The sequence below is a fragment of the Anguilla rostrata genome, chromosome 12 (genome assembly GCF_018555375.3).
Source record: "Anguilla rostrata isolate EN2019 chromosome 12, ASM1855537v3, whole genome shotgun sequence".
NCBI lineage: Eukaryota > Metazoa > Chordata > Actinopteri > Anguilliformes > Anguillidae > Anguilla > Anguilla rostrata.
Window position 1 is genome coordinate 28,342,860 of NC_057944.1, and position 22,257 is coordinate 28,365,116.

The window sequence follows — 22,257 nt, forward strand, 5'->3', positions numbered from 1 at the left end:
GCAAAAAGCTATGATGCATCGTGTTTTCTCACTTGGAAGGACATCTAAGAGGACACTTCGTAAGTTTTTTTAATCAGAAAGGCACCTGTAGGGAACCTCAAGTTTATCCCATTGTAAGGGCACCTATATGGCACCACATCACATTTTCTCCACTGGAGGGGCATCCATTAGGAAACTTCCCCACATTCTCACGCATGTAGGGACACCCTTTACAGCACTGCATCACATTTTATCCACTGGAGGGGCACTTCTCCATTAGATGTTTTCTCACCTGTAGAAGTACCCTATACAGCACTTGCATCCATTTTTTCTGCAGATATGGTACCTTGGGTAACATTTGATCATGTAGATGGGGATTCATAACAGCACCCCGAGTCCGCCAGTTTGGGGAATGGTGAACTTCATATTGTTTGGAAATGGCTTTTTAACGCTTCCCAGACAGATGAGCAGCAACAATTGCTTCTATGAGATTTTCACAGATATTGTTTGACCTTGGCCTGTTAACTCAAACTTGAATACTCCAACTGTAAAAGTTCCTGCTTTTATATTCAAGTGTTTACACTTCCTGTTAATTAACTAATTGTGTGTCCCTGGTACTAATTAACCTTTAACTGATATGGAAGCAGCAAGGCTTCTGCATGTTCTTTTTTTTTTTTTTTTGGTTGAATAAATAATGACAAATTACAATTTGTGCATATTACGAGTCACGTGAATTTAATTTTTCTACTGTTAGGACTTGGAGAGCACTAGATGAGGGTTTGTTATGTCCGAATATGTAAAACCATAGAATTGAAAGAGGATGCACGTTCTTTTACACATGACTCTACAGCCTGGTATCTATAAAACGCACATTACAAAGACTCCCATTCACATGATTTCTAATTAAATATTTAGAGACCATATTCTTGGAGAAGCGTCTCGAATGGAGGCGTTCTGTTCCTTTATTACGGAAGCGTTAGGACCCAGGGCAGATATTCCTCTTTTCTCCTCGCCACTCAGTTTGAACGTTCCTCGTGTGTTACTATCTCCCTTGCGCACAGCGAGCGCAGTCATTGACCACCATCCGCGCGTGTGTTAGTCTGTCAGCCAAGCTGGAGGAGATGGCTGCAAACCGGGTCGGGAGGCGGTGTAACAACAAAGTCCACTCTCCGAATCGTGGGGCGGCAAGGGATCCTGGACTTAGCTTACAGAAGAGGCAAGCCCGAGTGACGGTTAAGTACAACAGAAAGGAGCTTCAAAGGCGACTGGACGTGGAGAAATGGATTGATTCTGGTTTGGATGAGCTTTACCGGGGCAGGGTGAGTCCCTTTTGTTGCAGTGCCATTCTAACCTCTCTGTCTAAAACAGTGATGAGTCTCCATCACCTGTTCCCACAGAGCTGTGTTCTGATATCTAAGCAGGAGTAGGCTACAGCTTGCGTTAATCAGTGGGCTCCTCCTCAGGATGACATACAGTGATTTGGCAGTTGCTTGAGACTATAATGTCCACTGTAGTGTAGTATTTAAGTACAGTCATTTAGACTGGACTCGTAATAATGATATAAATAGGTATGTACAGCTATATATTCAGAAATAAAGCCCCCGGTTACACGGTGCGTCTTTACACGTGATAAAAAATTTTAGAACAGCGAGACGCATGAATGGAAAAATAAATAAATACTTGTAGATCCATGAGCAGAGATGCTGTAAAACTGTTCGACTACCGATCGCGACATCTTAGCAGTGTCGCTGTCCAGCAAATGTTAATTTTGGAGGGGGTTGGGGTTAGCGTGTTCGTCACACATTGGCAGACAGGAGAGAGTCTCTGAGACACAAGGGTGTGACCCGACTCTTTTGGGTACATCAAGTTAATCATCACAATTTCTGTTTAGAGACAGCGTGTATATACTTTATATTCACATTGAAACAACGAATAACCCCAAGAATAACTCGTGAAGTGTGTAGATATAGCCACTGACATTCACAAAGCAGGTGGATTTTTTTATATATCAAACGGAGGTTTCCGGTCAAAATCAATCGTTTACACGATAAGTGTGTTCGCAAAAAGAAAGAGGCGAAATAGCGGTGACTCCGGTATTTGGATTGTACAGAGCTGTGACATTTTTATGACACAAAGAAGCGCATTAGTAGCACGTGCAACAGACAATACAAGGAAATCTCGGCAAGGTTTGTTCGCGTGATATTGGCTATTCAGTGGTCACTTAATAGAGTCTAAAACTGTTAAGAGTGACATTCAATTAACCCAACGTTAAATGCCTGCAGTTTCAGCCACAAATGCTATTTCGTTTCAGATCAGGGCTTTTCCTTTCCCTAAGTGTGTACACATTGCTGCCTTTGTAGTTTGGAGATCTTGTATGCTCATAAACTGCAGTTAGTAGAACTCTTTAGTGACTTAAGACCAGATTATGCAAAAAAAAAAAAAAAGACATCTTCCTGTGGAAACAGCGTAGCATGGGGTGGGGAGATGAAAAGGGATAGTGGATGTGAGCCGGATAGCCTAAGTTCCTTATTTTCTAAATAAAATTCTTGGAAAGATAAAGATAAATATTTACCCACAACTTACTCTGTTGTGGGTGGTCCCTTTCTGGGGGTCGTTTTGCCTGCATCAGGGAAAGGGCGGTGCATTCCCATGTTGGCCTGGGAAATATGGAGGAGCTTGGCTGTAATTGCTCCCAGACAAAGATGCAGCCCTGGCTGAGGCTCTGGCTGCCTTACATGGGCAGCGATCGGCGCTCAGAGAGGAGAGGAAACACACGGCCCGGAGAACTTTCTCCAAGGGTGGGCGGGGAAACGGGACTGCTTACCCGCTGGCTGAAAGGCCCAAAACAAACCCCTCAGCGCCTGGTGACTTGGCCTCTCTTGGCCTCTCTGCCTCTGTTTGTCCCCAGGTCAGATAAAGTAGTGAGGATGCACAGTCAATACCTCCTGCAGACGCCTTCCCTTTTGCTTCCCGCCTGTGGTGTCGACACGCCATCGTTTGATTCAGACAAAACCGAGGAAGAGGTGGTGACTGGTAACAGTACTGCCAGCACTACTGCTGGTGCTCGAAGATGCAGTATAAAAACTGTTAGCCTCTGATTGGTTTTCCCGGTGGGATTATCCAGCCAGTCTCTATGGAGCTTTGAGCAGAGCTGATAGCCCCAGTCCAAACAGCAGGTAGTCTCGGCTGACCTCTTTCTCCAGTCACCGCTGTGAAGTAGGAACATGCCAGGTGATAGTGTATTGTGTGAGGCTTTGCATCAATGCTGGCAAAGGAACATTTGCAGAGAAGTAGCTGAAAAAATGTGCGTCAGTCCTTGAACAGGACCCCCTGGTCCGCCTCCACGCAGAAGTTCAGGGCTGTGGTTGGGTGAGCGAGCCCCTCAGGAACAACAGATAGAAAAACACAGATGGGCCTGAAAAGAAACACTTTGCTGTTGGAAATGGCAGTGGAATGAATCAGCGAGTTCAACGCCTGCTGGATGGGATGGGATGAGCTTGTTCTATCCCGCAGACAATGAGCCACTGTTGCCCGTAAATCTACCACTGGTACAGTGTTGTGAGTAGATTGCAGCTGAAATGTGACCATTTGACCCCCCCCCCCCAAACCACAAAGCCTAGAATTACAATGACATTGTTGAGGAGGTTTTTTTTTTTTTTAACTGTGGGTTTATTGATAGCTGTAATTGTACTGCAGAATCTTCTAGACTCAAGTGTAGCCCAGTATTGCAGTAAGTTGCATTGTGGTTGGATTCAGCCTTGGATTGAATGTTATGCAACTTTATTCATTTAGACACATTTACTAAGTGTGATGAGGTATGAGCTCAAAGTTTAAGAAAATTAAAAAAAACTTCACCTGTGTAGGTGTGTGTATATACAGTGAGCTCCATAATGTTTGGGACAAAGACGTTCTTCTTGGTTTGGCTCTGTATTCCACAATTTTAGATTTGCAGTCAAACAATTCTCAAGTGGTTAAAGTTCAGCTTTTATTAAAGGGTATTTTCATAGATTGTAGTTTCACCTCAATCACTGCACAATTTATACATAGTACCCCATTTCAACATAATTAAGAAGAAAGAGAGCACTGGTGAGCTCAATAATTGCAAAGGGCCTGGTCGGCCAAGGAATACCTCTACAGTTGATGACTGAAAAATTCTCACCATAATGAAGAAAAAGTCCTGAACACCTGTCCGACAGATCAGAAACACTCTTAAAACGGCAGGTGTGGATGAGTTAGTGACTACTGTCCACAGAATACTTCATGAACAGAAATACAGAGGCTACATTGCAAGATGCAAACCACTAGTTAGCCACAAAAACAGGATGGCCAAGTTGCAGTTTGCTACAAAGTACCTAAAAGAGCCTGCAGGGTATCGTGGACAGCTGAAAGCAAGATACACTTGTATTAGAGAGATGGCAAGAGCAAAGTGCCAAGGCCAAAAGGAAATGCCCAAGATCCAAAGCACCCCCTTTATTTGTAAAATATGATGGTGGGGTGTTATGGTTTGTGAATGTATGCGTGCCACAGATACCAGCTCACTGCTGATAGCAGCAGCAGTATGAATTCTGAAGTATACAGAAGCATCTTATCTACGCAGTTTCAACCAATTGCCTCCAAACTCATTGGACAGCAAAACAGTGATCCCAAACCTACAACGATGGAGTTTGTCAAAGCTCAATACTGGAAAATTGTTGACTGGCCAAGTCATTCACCCACTCTGAATTCAATTGAACATGCATTTCACATGCTGAAGAGAAAACTTAAGGCAACTAGCCCACAAAACAAGCAAGAGCTGAAAATGGCTGCAGTACAGGCCTGGCAGAGCATCATCAGAGAAGATACTCACCACCTGGTGATGTCTATGGGTCACAGATTTGAGCAGTCATTGCATGCAAAGGATATGCAACAAAGTATTAAACATGACCACTTTCATTAACATGACATTAATAAATATTACTGTCTTCAAAATGGGGAGTCTATGTATAAAATAATTGCTATAATTTCTACACTGGTAAAACCAAAGTGTGTAAAAATACCCTTAAATAAAAGCTGAGAATGTGCACTTTAACCACATGTGAATTATTTTATTAGAAATCTGAAATTGTGGAGTACAGAGCCAAATCAAGAAAAAAATGTGTCTTTATCTGAAACATTATGGAGCTCACTGTATATCTGCACACACACGTACAATTCTGGCAGCTCCATGCGTGTGAGATAAAAACCAAATGTATATTTCTATTAGGATCTCTTGGCCCTAAGGGAATTTAATCAAGGTACGTGCCTGAGAAATTCATCAGTAACTGTGGAGGTCATAAGGCTGAGGATCAGAGCGAAAGTAGAAAAAACCTGTTCAACAAGATGTTTGAGCTGCATTTGATCTGCTGAGATTTCATTCAGAATGACTAAACCTGATGTACATTTTAACTTCACTTTCAAAGCTGTACATGTTATGTCCCAAAGGATACACAGACACAGAATCTAACACCCACAACCCCTAATTTGCGTATTTTGAAAGCATTTAGAGAATACACTTTCTGCCTGCTGTGACCAATCAGCTTGCAAATATTGCTTTCACTGCTTTTAACAGGAGTGTCCCATCTGGCTATTCCTATGAGCAGAAGGGTGGTGTGAGTTTGAAGCTTCAGTCTGATGAAGGAAATGCCAGCAATGTATCCCGGACGAGCCCCTCCCAGCTGAAACACTGGTATTTTGAGGTTGTAGCTGATAACAGTAGCTGTCGCTGCTATATTTACAGGTGCATCAGAAGGAGTTTGGGTGTGTAACACGGGTGTGCATATGTGGGTGTGTAGGTTACTCCCAGGTGCTGTGCCTGTGTGTGTGTGTGTGTGTGTGTGTGCGCACGCACGTGTATGTTCTGGAAACTAATTTGTTGGCAGTTGTGCGCATAAGTGTGTGTGTTTCTGCATTTGTGCGCGAGCGTGTGGTCATGTATGTGTGTGCCTGCGTCTGTGTGTTTGCACATTTGTGTGCGCACGCGAGTGTGTGATCACATGTTTTTGCTTGAGTGCATGCTGCTGAACTGGGAACAGTACATGTGATGCGTTTGTAATGAGATCTGCAGCACTTCCGGGTGGATTTTTCCCTGCGCAGAGAAGTGCCACGGCAGCTAATGGTCCCAGGATTGATCTATTGAACAGTATCTCATGGGATGGCTCTGGGAGGGGCTTGGAGGCTTAGGCCCATATGTCATCGGATTGCACAAAGACCATCATATAACCACCCCCTCCCTCCCACACACACACTCACCCAACCCCTCCCTATTCCCCAACATCTTTTCTCACTCCCTCCACTCTTTCTTTCCCCCCACAGCAGCCACATTAGGAAAAGCCAGCAGTCTTCTTCCCTGGATAATCAAAGCCCAGATTAACATTTCAATGGCGTGCTTGCGTGTGTACAGCAAAGCTATTTGTCTTGTAAGCCCACATCTGCCATCAAAGTATCCGCACGTTCGCAGTTTATTTCTTGCTGGCGGCTTCCATGAACAGTTAAAGCGTTTCGAAAACAGAAATAATTTAAACATGATACTGGATCTACGTTATCAATGCTTTTTAAAGACGTTACACTAGAGCTCAGAAAACCCCAGCATTAGAGATAGCTTGGTACAGCTCTAATCGTTCAGCTTTACTTCAAATGGTTCAGCCGTGTTAATGTTTTGTTTTATTTTGTTTTCATAAAGTAGCCGAAGAGGTGGCCCTGAATGTGGCCTGTGTTTTCAGGCCACCAGGCTGGTGCGGTTCGGGTAGCGGATGAGCCGGGTGACTGAAGCTCTCTGTTTACGTAAGAGCAGCAGGCCTGGGACACCGGGGGCCAGATGGGAAGGAAATGGCTCCAGTAATGTGCCCCTGCAGCAGACGCAGTTGTACGGACTGCTGACTTCAGCAGAACGAGTGTGGCAGGAGTGAGGCTCTTCGCACCGTTTCAGAGTAGGCCCCACAGGTTGGGCAGCATTTACTTTTCCTATTGCCTCTGGACATGAGGGACACATTCAAGAGCACCAAGACGTTATTTAGATGTTTTAAAACGAAGTAACAGAACATTAGAAAAATGATTTATAACAGAGTACCAGAAGATTATTTAAAGGTTTTAACGCATAGCACCAAAAATGTTACTCAAATGTTTAAAAACAGAGCACCAAAACCTTACTCAAATGTTTTAAAACAGAACACCAAAAGGTTATTCAAATGTTTTATAGCATAGCACCAAAATGTTATTCACATGTTTTAAAACAAACTACCAAAAACAATACTCAAATGTTTACAAACAGAGCACCAAAATGTTACTCAAATGTTTTAAAATAGAAACGTCTAAAACCAAATACCCAGTCGCAGAACACAGGTAAGGCAATTGAGAGGCCGACTTTGTGTAGTCTTTATACCGTGGTCAGTTACATACTTTAAACATCGTCCATGAAACATGTGAATTTTATGTTCAACAGATGGAACATTCAAAACACAACAGAATGTTCTGCCTTTTGGATAAAGCCCAAGGACTCCTGGATGTAACCTGACAAAGACATGTGCAGTCAAAACATTGTTCTGGCGATTGCACAATCAAACATTACATTTGGGAGAAACAGCAGTGTGCAGACAGCATTTACCCATGTCTCCTGTCTGCAATGCCGCATTTGTGTTGAGTCGTACAACTGTAGAAAATTCAGGCTTGCTTTGTCAGCCTGGATATGGGGTTTCTGCAGAAATCAGGAATGACGCAAATAATATTGTGGCTGAGCTGTTGAAAATCAATGGCACGGGTTCCTTTAAACCGCTCCTGGCAATTTGAACACATAAAGGTGACGGGTTTATTTGATTTCCATGCAAAGCTGCTGGGACGGTGACCACCTCAAGGCAGTGTCACATCTGAGCAACGTCAATCAGTTTCAAAGGTCAATGCTAGTCAACAAAGGTTGTTGGAACAATGCCACTTCGCTCACGCTGGGGGACTTGTCAAAGCTGAGTCACAGTTCAGCCGGATCTACAGGGTAGCCGAGAGCGCACACAAAATGGAGGAGTAGTCTGGAAAAACGATTACGTGCACAGCAACTGAAAAATTTATCTCGCACAGAGCGGCATCAGGAACGACCATTTTCTGACACAAGAGCTTGTATGCAGAGCTCCACAGAATGAGTTGCAGTGCAGACATCACTACAAATACTCATCACACTGGTAAATGTGGACATTTCTACTGTCTTTTTTGAGAACACGGACAGCCCGTGCACACATGACAGCATATAACAAGTGTATGCCCTGTAGAGGTGGAAGGTTACCCACTAGGCTTTTTTTTTACCCCAAGATTTCAAGGGAAACCCATCTGCGCTGTGTTTAATTTTACCATGCAACAATGGCTGACATCATCAAGGCAAATGGCTGGCTTTTGAATTCTATACAATTTCTATACATCCCAAGGATACATTCCAGGGCAGATATGAAGAAGATCCCTATTTTCAGCATGATGTAAGAGTATTTTTGAAACACAGTACTCCACACCTCTGGCTAAAAACCCTTTATATCTCAACCACAGCCTTTTGTTCAGTTTTGGCTTGGTGGCTTATTGACATAACACACTATCACACACCACTATCACACACGTGCACAGCAGGCAGGCAAGTAGCCAAACAGAAGAAAATGCAGCACGTCTGGATGCACCACAGGCAGACCAGTGAGTCTCCGACCAGAGAATCCAAGCAGACATAACCACATTACCCACAACCCACTGGCCTGGAACTAACGAGGACTAAATTTCGCCCTCAGAGTATATTTCCGCCTCTGCTAAGATGAATGAGCTGACCTGTTCCTTTCTCTGTGGCTCAAGAGCTGATGGGCTCAGGCTTCCACATCAGCTCAATTATTACACAATACCTTCCATCCATGCCCGTGATAGGTGCTGCATTTTTAGATGCTTCCTCTCCTTTACACAAGTCTGCAAGTCTTTCATCACTTTCTACGCGATAGTGTTTTACTTAGTTACCGTGTTAACTTTGATGGCTGATGTCCCAGGCATTCGCAGTTTGTGCTCTTTATAGTTTCTTGGCTTACACAGTTAGATGCTCAAGTGCTAAGTGAGAATTTTAGTGCTGTTATTAAGGTCGAAGGTGTTCCTCAAGGGTACACTCAGTGAGGATATGCAATAGCTGCTTTTCCTTCGGGTACAGTCCTGCAGCCCCCATATGACATACCAGGAAATGGCTGTTACGGTTGTGGTGGTGTTTTGATGGACATAGGGAATGCAAGGGGCATGTCTTATTATCAGCAGGAAAGTGTACCACACAATAGTGGTGTGATGACTGCATTGTGTAAGCACACACCTTATAAGAACTGTTTCGCTGTGTCGCCCAAGGCACTGATTGCAAGGCTGAATTCAAGTCATGACAGAACAAATCTGAGGGCAACAACTAAAATAAAGGACCCTCAAAGGATGCTGCTGTTGCTATGAGTTACGGAGTGGGTCTGCAATTAATATCCTGCCCAACAAACCATGTGTGTTTACTTTGATGATATTACATACAACAGTAAATGCATTTTAGAAAGCCACTGGGAAACTGGGAATGTGCACACAAAATGGGATTTGTCTTCTTTGAAATTTCCACTTCCTAGATACAAGAAGATAACTGCTGCTGTTCATGAGGATTATTATTACTATTCTTTTTATTATTATTATTAGGTGTTGTCCCATATATATATATATACATCTTATGTTAACTATAACCCTTTTACAGAGCCATATTTTGTTTACAAGACATATGAATTAAAGCCCCTCACCCTAATTTACTGCAGACGTACTATAACTACACCCCCCTTACCTAGGTATGGAACTTACAACCTTCATGTCTCAATTCCGGAGCTCTTCACAGGCTTTGCACACAGCACCATTATCCATAGACGGAATATAGAAAGAACATCTATGGTGGTCCACGTGTCTGTTTGTGGCATTTGGAGTTGAAAGAAAGGTCACAGTGGCCCAGTGGGTGAGTGTGGCTTGGATCTACTCTAACTGACCTTTAGGCTGCACTGTCAGAGTCAGAATAGCGAAAGTTCCCCTTGGCACTCTGGCAGCTTTACCAGAGAAATGCAGCCTCGGTGTCACTCTCACTGCCCAGCTGCATGCTGGGATTCGTATTTGTTAGGGTGCCTTTCTACTCTGTTTGTGATGTCATAAAGCAATTGTCACTTGCTTCTGTCAGAGCCACCAGTACAAATCTACAAATTGTTCCGAGTGGAACACATGGTACCCCAAAGGAAAGTTCTGTTGGCCGATGTGGTTGGTGTGCTAAAAACCCTCCTGCAGGCAAAAGAGTTGTGGCTAATAAAAAATGTTAGCTACCTGCCAAACAAAAATGGCTATTGGATCAATTCAGATGTTAGCCATTTTTAGAGGTATCATTTCTAGACATGAAGGTCTTTCCTATATCTACCATTATATTGTTATCCGCTGATAAGGATAGTATTCTTTACGCATCTAGTTTTCACCCTAATCTCTGAAGTACCCTATAGACAGTTCTTAAGGTTGAAACCGATGTGTAGTGACCCCATGGACTTTGAAAAGGTAGTCTGGATTTTGTATGAGAACTTTTCGAAAAGGTCTTACCCTAAACCTGGCTATATATAACTTTGAATTTGTACTGTATATGGGGCCTAACAATTCAAAAAAGGTAGTTTTAAAAGAAAATAAATGATGTTCATGTACATGTATCACTGCTTCCTCTCCTTTGAGTTATGATACTCAGCAGATTGTTCTAAAGCACTGGCATGTATTGTAGTCTGACGATGTATTTTGTTTGCTGACCACCCTCTTTTTTCTGATTACAGATCATGAAATGTTAGGGATCATTTGGTCAATGCAGACACGTACATTCCTCAGAAAGATGGCGGATACGCTTACCTGGTTCCTCTTCTGTAGAGATTGTGCTGCATGTAAAAAAAAACTCTAAAATAACCTGTAAATACTAATGTTATTTCCGTCTTGGTTTCTGTGAATTTGCACAAAATTAGTTCATTGTTAAAAAAAAAGGCTTATACGGTAGCCACACAAGTTGACATACTGTATTTTTAATTATGTGTTTTAAATTTATTTTCTCCTTAATTACAAATTTACTGCTTTTCTCAAGAAAAAAGTAGTGGCTTCTGTTCTCATGTTCCGCATGGGTAATATTAATGTGGGTCTTTCTGGGAACCACTATAATATGCTGTGAGGGGGGGTGTTCACGCTGTTTCTTTTGGGGAGGGGCTGCTATTAATAGGGTAAAACAGAGATAAGGAGGACATTTTGTGGCTGGTTAGACGGAAATTCCTGAGAAACTCAGGAACTCATGGTTACAGTGGAAACAGCGAAAGTAATTTGATCTATCCAGGGTTTGCCTCTACCGTGTTGCTGTTATCAGAAATAAAGTCTTCGTCATTTCGGCAAACCAGGAGGCTGTGAAGAGAATGTCACAGAGAGCCTGGTATTCATTTTTTAAAGGTGTTTTCACAATGGTAAAAGGATGCACGGACTCATGTCAGCGTATCATAAGATAAATACATTTTAAAAAGGTAAATACATATGTTGTACATGATTTAATGAAAGATAAATGGTGAACTCTGAACTGTTATGATAAGGAATGGAACATCTTTTTATTTGTGCATGGATACACAGATGTCTAAAGACAAAAATAAATCTACCGTATAGAAGACAAGCAGCTCAGTCTATTGTTGTATAAACAATGCTAAGTAGACATTTGGCGGGTGATATGATTGATGGATGAGACTTGGACTGTGGCAGTATAGTAGTGGATCATGTCGCAGTGTCACTTGCCTGGACTGCAATGCGCTGTCAACTCATAATGTGCCCACCGGCATATTACCCCTAACAGCAGATCTAGTTTCAATTTACACACCATCCATGTGCAACCCAAGTTCCTGTGTGTAAAATATGTGCAATGATCCAGAATTGAGTGGTCTCTCTGTACCTGCCGAACAGAGTGACAGTTTTAGCAGGTGAACACAGGGCAGTGCGTTCTGATACCAGGTGAAGTGTAGTGCTGTTGCCTGGGCGATGTCTTGTTTTATTGCTCTGGTTTGTCTTTTATGAGAAAGTAATATTTTAGCTTGTTGACCGAAAGAGTTTCCCCTTCATTTGCCCGGTTAAATTGTAAAAGTATTTGTTTTTGGCAATGGCCTCAGTTGAGTATACAAGGACATCCCCACAGCTGTTTTTTTTTTTGTTGTTTTTTTTGCGGTTGCATTATTAATTTCAGACATCCTGTGGTGTACAAGAAGGTCATAGAACCAAAGCCCTGCAAGTCATCCTGGATAAGAGAGACTGCATTAATCAAATAAAGCTACAAAAATAATCTAAAAATAAAACACGGACTACTCTGCAACCAGAGCATGACTGTTTATGGTGAATCAGCACAGCAGTAACACCTCCACAGTTGTAGAATTTGCACAGTACTTTGCTGTTGGAAAAACACCTCTCCTAATTCACTCTTAACCTCACTCCTGATTCACTCTTAACCCTAACCTGATTCCTCTTATCCCACTCCTGATTCCTCTTAACCCCACTCATCATTCACTCTTCATTCAATCTTTATTCACTCCCTGTTTGCTCTCCATTCACTGTGGAAAGTCCCTGTTTGTTTCCCACCCTGTGCGCTGGAGTTTATCTACCTCATGGGAGCATGGTGACTGCATCCGGGTCTCGTGCTCATACATGTGAGCGTTCACAGAGTCTCCCAGCATTTCAGTGCAAAGTGGTGCAGTAAGGGAGTCATTTCCCTCCCTCTCCACAGGATATATGTGTGCATACAGGCATGCAGTGCATTTGTAAGGTGAAAGTCAATGTGGTGATATTGCCAGCTGACCCTTAAATCAGCAGAGTACATTAATTATAAATATGTCCATACTTATTATGACTATTACAAATATTATTAGTACTACTGGTACTAGTGGGAATAGTAGACCACATTGACCACACTTTTGTTTTTCACTGGCACAGTTGATGTAAAATGTCTTGGCCAGGCCTATAACCCCATGCTCTGTCCCCACTGCATCAGATGCTGCCCAAAGTATCATCACTTTGCGTAGGACCTGATGATTACTATTGCACAAAGGCTGGAATTTTCAGAGGGCATGCAAATAATCAGGGTAAAAGAAATAAGGCACATGTTTGCATCTCCTGCTCAGTGTTTTTTGTAGCCAGGACAGGGTATCGGGTAGGGTGATAGAGAGGTGGAAGCTCACACACACACACACATACACAATTGATCTACAGGCTTCCCTGAATGACAGCTGCCAGGCTCAGTTGGACAGCTGTTCAATTGAACAGGAGAACAATGACCCAGCATAGAGCTGGTCTTCAGGAAGCACAGCATGAGTGAATCCTTGCACGCATACACACACACACACACACACACTAACACATTAAACACACACACACACACACTGAGACAAACATACACATGCTGGCTGGTTTGGAGTGGAGTCAAAGGCAGAAGCTTGTGGGGTGTTCATGTTTCACATGGATACACATGATCATCACTAATGACCTCACCAATAATGCAGTAGCAGTGAAAATCCAGTTATATTAATGGACAGCATGTGAAATGTAAGCTGTGTAAATCACTCTAGATAAAGATCTGCGAAATGTAGTGTTGAGAATAAAAATACAATTTGACCTTTTAGGGGATATAATCCATATTCAGTTTAATTTCCACAAAGGAGACCCAGATCTGTTATTTGTTTATTATCAGTGTGTGGTTATCTTCTTTTTGTCTATCTTTAGTTTCACTATATTTTAGCTTTTTAGTGGTCAATGTAGAGGTCACACAGGGACAGCTTGATAGACATCCCACTGTTTTTCATTATTGATCAGTGTGTTGTTTGGCAGTCTTTTTTACTTTGTATTTGTTTTTTAATACCTCCCCTTCATTCCAATGTGTACTGGTTGAATGAGAACTGGAAATATAATACTGTTATCTGATAAAAATAAGTGTGTGGTTGAGAGTGTGGGAGAGCTGAAGGGAATTCAGTTGAAATTATTATCTCCAAGTCCAATGCCTTGCCTTCATGCTGTTAATTTCCAAATACTATGGAAAAAGAACATGTTGCAGAAAGGAGACGTGGAGGTTTGGGTAGGAGTGGTCCTAGAAACAGCCCTCTTGTGATGGTAAAACGGTGCCTTGGATTTTCTGGACTTATAAAATGATATAGATGGTGCCGAAAAGGTCCTTTCTAATTCAAAGGAACAACTCTGTCACTCTTCTATGGAGGTGGAACTTTAAGTATTTATGGGAAAGTGAATGCTGGGATGGGAGGAGCTACCAGCTCCTGCCAATCACTGTCCTCTGGTAGAATCAAAAACTTTGCTTGTCAGAAAAGACAGAGATCAACGGGTAAATGATAACGAGAGGTCACCACGCCGTACACTACCATTGCTAATTTAAGAAGGTCTTGATTGTACGATGGCCTCCTCTCTGTCTGCAGGAGGACGACATGCCGGAGGAGGTGAACATCGACGAGCTGCTGGACCTGCCGAGCGACGAGGAGCGGGTGTGCAAGCTAAAGGTGCCGTGACGACCGCCGCCTGGCCTTCTGGGTGCTCAGATGAGCCAGCTAACGAGGGAAGCTCGCACAATTGCGAGGAAGGCTACAGATTCTGTCTCATTAGCCCTTGGATACTTTGTATTCCCATCACGCAACTCAAGATGATAGAATCAAATGAGAAGGATGTACTGTAGTATCTGGGACAACTATGGCTTGTAGATACAAGGCTTAACAGAAAGACACACAATTCACACTTACACAGTGGTAACATTAATTACCACTTGCTATCTAGTCACTGTTAAACACTTCACATTTCGTGTGTCTATGCAAAAGACTGCTTGGCTAGGAAAATTTAAAGAAAGGATTGGCTTTGTTTCCATAGAAATGGATTAAGCTTTCTTCCTGGATGTCCTCTTCCTTGTTGTGAGGGAGTGATAGATATTAGAATGGGACTTCACAGTGGTTCACTTTCTCTGGATTTTGCATGACAGTTTTCTTTTGATTTTCAGGAGGTTCTCCACACCTGCAGTAACAACACAGACGTGAGTATCCATTTCCCTCTCTTTAGAGGATGTGGCTGAGTTAAAACCCATCCCACGGCCAAGTATATCATGTTATGAAAGGGAGCGAGTACATATCAGATACACTGTAAATAATATATTTTAATGTCTATTATATATTGAAAATATATCAGAATACAGAAAATATTGCTGCCATTCCATATGGAAGCTATTTCATGCCACAATTCAAATAACAAAAGACCACATGTATAGTGAAAACCCAGCACATCAATTAACAAAATATTACATTGGACAGTGAAAACTGAACACATAAACAAAGTTACTATTATTTTGTTTTGTGAAGTTGAATGGTTTCAGTTGGTTTAATGAAATGATCCTTTGTCTCTAATGATCTGACAGTTATATCTAAAATCTCCATAAGTTGTCAATAACTTAACATGTTTGAACAAATCTTATTAGATAGTGGAATTTCAGGCCCAACACCTGTTGTCTTGCCCATGCATGGCACCCTAAAAACTTCCAAACCACAGCAAACTACCAAACTGATAGCGCTAACAAGCAAACTTGCAAGTCCAACCCAATAACTTGCAAGAACAGACTTGCTTTCATGAGATAGAGAAGTTAATGACAACTTCAAAAGATGAGCAACCGTGAGATTATTTCAGACAAAATTATTGTTTAATAAACGAACCACAACCACTCAGTTCTTTCCAAAAAAAAAAAAAATGGCAGCGGCTCACTTAGTTTAATAAAATGGTGAATTTCATGAGAAGGTTGGGGATATTGCATTTGATTGGCAGGTGTAAGCTTTTAAGTAAAATACCAGACAATGAAGTGAACGGCAAGTGTCAAAGATTTACATTATATTAAGAATGAATCAATTCTTGCTTCACTGGGACTTTTAAGTTTTGGTGTAGACTTAATTCATGTGCTGAGTTTTCATGTGTTTGTTGATTAATTTGTTGAATTTTTTCCAATCAGTGTGGCTATGTGTTAGTTTTAACTATTATATGTGGTCAGCTGTTAATGTGATGTGGTCATTTGATAATTTGTATGTTTTTATTATTCTTTTGTTATTTGAATTGTCACATTTTCCATACGTCCATCCATGCAATACTCTGATTATGGGATTATGATATGTGTGCTAAAATATGTCACTTCTACTGACAACAATGCATGGTTGAAACAAGCCACCCAATTTTATTACATTGTGGAAGCTGTGAAAACATCGCTGTTGCGATTATGATGGGTCCCACCTCTCAAATGTTTTCCTGTATGGAAGGAGTATGAGCCTGATATCGAGGGTTGCCAGATTTAAAATTTTCCAAAACCGGACAACACAATATGCACAGCAAGCGTCATTGGGAGCTAACGGACCTTGGGGGGAGGGCTCTGAAGTGCGTCGAACCTTGGGCGATGACCCTTCTATCTCACCGGGGAGTCAGTGACATTAAAATTTCTTACAAGCTACTGCTAAATTTCTTCCATAAATTACTTGGTCGGGACCACACACTGTACCTGTACAAATAATTTGAAAACCAGACATTCCGGTCAAAAACTGGATGTCTGGTAACCCTAGTGATATCATCCTGTTTACAGTGCAGCTGGAAAGTGGTTTGCGGTTGTAAAATAAAGAAAAGGGTTTGTATAAATAAAAAATTCCTGTAAAACGTTGCTAAAATTCACCCCAATCAAATGTCCAACTCTCGCAGCCTTACTACAGCTTCGTAAAAAGGAGCAGTAAGATTTTGTGCTGGCTGGGAATGTGTCACATGGCTGCTTTGTCCCTGCATCCCTACTCCAGAGAGGCAGCAGTTGTGTGCCTCCCTGTCTTTTACTCAAGAATTGGAAAATCCATTACATTACAGGCCTTTAAGCGGACGCTCTTATGCAGAGCGACTTACACAACATTTTTTACATAGCATTTATATTGCATCTATTTATGCAGCTGGCTATATATGCAGGTTAAGTACCTTGCTCAAGGGTACAACGGCGGTGTCCTGCCTGGGAATCAAACCTGTGACCATTATACTACACTGCTGCCTTTAATCCAGGTTCAGAAATCCTCACCAGTATTTTGTTCCAGTCACCTGGATTTGCTAATTAGCGCAATTGTTCATCCAGGAGGTAGAACTAATTAGTGACATCAGCTGGTTGAATTAATGGGTGGAAGAAACACATGGCAGGACATTTACTCTGTGACCCCTGGACTTTCCACCTCTGCTTCCACTAAGCCTCCTTTAGTTTGTGCCTCTGAAAAGCATTCTTCTCAGTTGTGGTTTCTCTGTGGCCTCCCCCCTGCCCACTTGTGTCCTTTTATAGCAGTCCTTTCTCTCTCTGCTCCCTGACCTCTTATGTCAAGCAGGTGGATAGATGTGTGTGGAAATATACACAGGACCAGCATGTTCTTGTTCCTGACAGTGCACTGCACTCTAAACCATCACTTATGCACCCCCATAGAGAGCCTCTCCGCCAAAACACACACAACTTTGCCTGACTCTTTCTGCAATATGCGCACATGAGCACATACACACACATACACACACACACACATACACACACACACGCACACACCCAGGCACACACACACACATATACACGCATACACACACACACACACACACCTAGGCACACATACACACACACACATACACTTTCCCACGCACACCCACACCCACACACATGCACATACACACAAGTACACACTTACATGCGTGCACACACACACACACACACACACACACGTAGAAAGGCAGTAACTGACACGTCCTTCCACAATGACTCCACGTGCCCAACAATGTCAGTTTGTTTTCTCTGTACAACAGCAACCCTTTCATTCTGCCCCCACCCCCACTCTCACCCCCCATACTGCTGTTCTTCTGTGAGTGGCCTGAATAAGACAAGCTGCAGGGCTGGCTGGCCCAAGGTGGGCAACTACAAAACCCATGCCAATGGCACTGGGCTGCCCCCTTTCACCTCCCCCAAACTCCTAAACCTCACCCTCACTCACTCCTCCTTCTCTCTCCACAGACGTTCATTAAGGAGCTGGTGCTGAAGGTCCAGGGCCTGCAGAAGCAGGAGGACCTCCACAATGATGGCATGGAGCACCCCCACCTCCACCACCACCCTGAAGCCGAGATGCACTGAGCGTCCTCTTCGCTCACGGGAACGGGGGCATGGCCACCGAGGCTCCTAACCCCACCCTCTTCCCCTGCCGTCCCCTCCCCAATCCCTCACCCCCTTGCACACGCTGCTCTTGGTCCACAGCATTGGACAACACGGAAGGAGAGGCGACTGACTGATCGACCACGGCCAAAAACCCCACGCACACGCTTCAATCCGACGCTCACACGGGATCGTGAGATTGGCGACCCCCTGCGGAGCTGGTTTTTCATTGGGCACGGCCCAGAGAGCACACCTCACCCCTCAGGCACGTCGGGACACACTTCCACATTTCACAGTGTGCACTGATTCCGATAAATCCGGCCCCTCGAGGATTTCCGGAAACCAGCTGACGTTTTGTTGTGTTTGTGTTTTTTTTTTTTTTTTACAAGCCCCAGTGTTGTAAATTGATCCTCCTTTAAGTGCTCTGCAGCACCACCCTTTATGGAAAAGTCAGCAGTTGATGAATGGGGTAATATGGATGGGGATGATGACATCATCTCACTTGTTACGGTTTTTTTTTTTTCATACCGCAAGGTTTCACCTTATCCAGTTAACACCAGAAGACCCAACAGCAGACCTAAAAATGGAAATATGATTGAATTTAAAATGCCTGGGATTGCAAATAATCCAATAAATTGAAGGCCAAATTCTGCAGAACATGCTATATTAATGGACAGCAAATTCTGATGAAAATGCATGAAAGACAATATTAAAACATGTGGGTGTTTGATACAGTAGCATTGATTCCTCAGTTCTTTCATGCATTTCTTGCAGAATTTAAGTCCAGGTAAGTTAGCATCTTTTATTATGTTGACCATTCTCCATTCTAATTTGCTTGGGGATTTCTGTGGATCTGAAGCTTTAATCTTCTCATTACTGTGAGACAGACCTGGGTCAAATACGTATTTGTTTTGGATTCAATTACTTTTTTGTGCTCTATTGATCTTGCCTGATGTAACTGAGTCTGCCAATGTGAGCAGAAGGCGGGGTTTACACTTTGAGAGTATTTCATTGATTCCAATACACCAGACAAGATCAGTAAAGTGTAGAAAATTATTTGAATCCAAAACAAATACGTATTTGACCCAGGTCTGCTGTGAGATAAGCGTTGCCCTGAGATTTCAGACCTAGTTTTCTCAGGTGCACTCGTTGGATAAGCTGCTTGAGCACCTTTCCAGATGGAAGATTTTCATAAAGCACATATGACTGCAATAATGATACATGTACCATAGGGTGAGCACTACTGTATGTTGATTGAATTTGAAGGGTTTATACAGAGGTCCACGTGTGTGTGTGTGTGTGTGCATGTGTGTGTGTGTTCTGTTATATTTTAATTATGAGTTACACTCGTGCTCTGACAGAATATTTTTTAAACAAGTACAGTACATGAATAAAGCACTGAATAAAATCTGCCATCACCCAAATTATTCAAACTACCCCCTTGGCATTCACCCTGAGCACAATGGGTGCTCCAATTTTGGAAGTGGCCACGGAAGGATCTTAAGCAAATGAGAGAAAAATTCTGTCTCACAGAGGACGTGTGATTGCTGTGCATTCGGGATTACATTGAAAACATTATGGTGGGAAGCCTTGCTTTACAGTCAATGGTATCTGGTTCAAAACACCCTATAAAAATGAAGGTTGACCATGAGCAAGAAAAAGAGGAGAATAAGAACTTTCCTAGAAACTGCCCTGAATGTTTATCTAGTTTTAGAAATTATTTTTACAATCCTTTACTGTGTCTAATGTGGTATTATTGTACTTAATTGTGAGTGATTTGAATTATATTACTTTATTACATAATATTATTACATTAAAATGATATAACATTGCAATTGTTCTGGAAAAGTTCAAACTTATCTCAGACCTCTCATGATCTAATGATTTAGCTGAACTCAAGATAAATGGTCTTCCTACCCAATTTTCTTGTTCAAGTAATTTAAAAACCGCTTAGGATTGGTCACCAAAACACAACAATGTAACGTTCTCACAGCGTTTTTTAAGCATTGTAACAGTGTTTATTCATTTTATGGTGCAGCAATGCCTGTCACTTGAAAGGCCCACACGTATGTCTTGAGGGCATGAAGAATCGGTTGGTTGTTGGCATCATAACTGCCACCCGTATATGGAAAAATTACGTTTCAAGGCAGCAACACTTTTTACATTCATAAAAAATGGAGTGTTATTGATTAGCTCATTTGTTTTGCCATTTGCACACATATAGCTGTTTTCACAGAAACTGTAAATATGAGTAAGCGTAAAAAGCACAGGCTGCTTCTCCTGTCCTTATGCTCTACTTTTTAAGTGATGTTTGTGTAACTGACAGTCTTCACGCACACAGTGCTGCACAGTTCATCCGCTCCATCTCCATCTGTGATCCCAAACTGTCCCTGCTGATAATAATCAGAAACCAAATCCTTGCTACAGTGCAAAAAAAAAAAAAAAAAAAAAAAACTCCTGCATGTCTTCAAGAGGGATTGCTCCTGAGCAGTTAATTCATTATGCTATGCTCTCCTTTACATTGTAGCTGATTCATGGGAAAACAGCAATGAAGATAAGATAAGAGTTGCCCCCAGGTTGTCAAAAAAACCTTCTAACAGTCAGATAAAGTGCTTATTCCCCCCCCCCCCCCCATTCAACTCCAGTGTCAACAGTGACTGCTCCATGTGTATTTTCGGATTTGTATAACCCGCGCCAATTTTTATTCATGTTTTTTCCTACCAATTTTTGCTAATTGGCTGTTTTGATATGATTTGTAAATCTGTATTTGTTTGTTAGTCATTTTTTTATTTGTAAATTCTTTGAAATAAAGATTGACCTCTGCAATGGCTGTCTAAAAAATGGTGTTCTTTAAGCTATGCACATTTCACATAAATATGCCATAGCAGTAGCAGTACATAAAGAAAAATTCACATTAAAAGAAAATAAAGAAAATATCCACTTTTTCCAGAACAGTATTTCAGGCAGTTGCATCCTTCAAAAACAAGCAACAACTACCAACCATTTTAGTGATATGGAATTTCTGAAGCAGTGTACTAACTACTTCACATGTTTAAAATTAGAAACAATGTAATTTGTCTGATTACAGATCATCTCATCTTTAGCCAGGCACTTCAAGACACAAGTTAACCAGAACTCCTCAGTTAAGTGCCCCAGCCAGAACCGTCAGGCCAAGCAGGTCTAAAATCAACAACTCTGCTCTTACCCTTGTTAATAATAACAAAGCCAGTGTGAGAAGACTCGGTAGCAAAATGCCATGTGTCAAACTGACACACGCTTCCATATTTAGTCGGCAAATCATGGACGTTCTCTGCAATCTGGCAGACGCTCTAAATCACAGAAAAGTGCTTAAAGGACAGTCTATATTTTTCTTACATGTATATTGGACCTGGACTGAACAGTGAAAACATGTTGGTATTTATAAATCTCTCCCTTCACAGAAAGCAGGTATAACATGTAGGCACAGTGCTCCAACAGGTTAGGTCACATTCTGGACCCTTCCTGAATGTGTTCGTCTTGGATGATCATGAGTCATTGTACAAGAAAGCACACAGGCCTATAAATATACTAAACACATTCCAGTGCCCAAGCATATGAAAAGGCAGCCCATCAGTGAGTTGCACTGCAGCACCACAGTATACAGTAGAGGTGAGGTAGTGGATGTTTGGATCAGCAGTTAACAGCTGGTGAATGGTCTTACCACTAGTAGACCTCTACAGTTCAGGCTTTAAATCATTTTTGGTTTACTTGCTGAGATTTTTTTACAACGATTTATAATCACCATTTATTTTTTCAATCTGTCTACAGTGGTGAATTAAGGAGCAAATACTTGGATCTCCTTTTTCAGTTCTCTTAGCCGTCGAGTGGGTCACCCATACAATTGGCAGGCTGGAGAAGTCACACAAGACTATTTAAGGCTCAGTAGAAGTAACTGGACTTTACATGAATGTTGTGTAAATCTAGCCAAAGACAGATGAGGGAGAGGAAATAAAACAGGTTTGTTTTATCTGCGTGTCCCTCAGTGCTCAATGAACTGCAGCGCCATGAAAATGTAG

The 22,257-nt window shown here is 42.1% G+C and overlaps 1 protein-coding gene across 1 annotated transcript; it reads left to right on the forward strand.

Annotated features, from left to right (window-relative positions):
- The first annotated feature begins 991 nt into the window (after positions 1-991).
- ppp1r14ab (protein phosphatase 1, regulatory (inhibitor) subunit 14Ab) lies at positions 992-21,028 on the forward strand. The gene is made up of 4 exons (XM_064302188.1): positions 992-1,298; positions 14,457-14,537; positions 15,026-15,058; positions 18,068-21,028. Exons 1-4 carry the CDS (start codon positions 1,101-1,103, stop codon positions 18,182-18,184), a joined length of 429 nt encoding a protein of 142 aa, XP_064158258.1. The 5' UTR covers positions 992-1,100; the 3' UTR covers positions 18,185-21,028.
- Positions 21,029-22,257: the final 1,229 nt, after the last annotated feature.

Excerpts from the sequence above, each read along its gene's own strand:
- ppp1r14ab (XM_064302188.1), top strand. The coding sequence starts at position 1,101 with ATGGCTGCAAACCGGGTCGGGAGGCGGTGTAACAACAAAGTCCACTCT. Across the intron at positions 1,299-14,456 it reads ATGAGCTTTACCGGGGCAGG|GAGGACGACATGCCGGAGGA; the intron begins GTGAGTCCCTTT and ends CTCTGTCTGCAG. Across the intron at positions 14,538-15,025 it reads AGCGGGTGTGCAAGCTAAAG|GAGGTTCTCCACACCTGCAG; the intron begins GTGCCGTGACGA and ends TTTGATTTTCAG.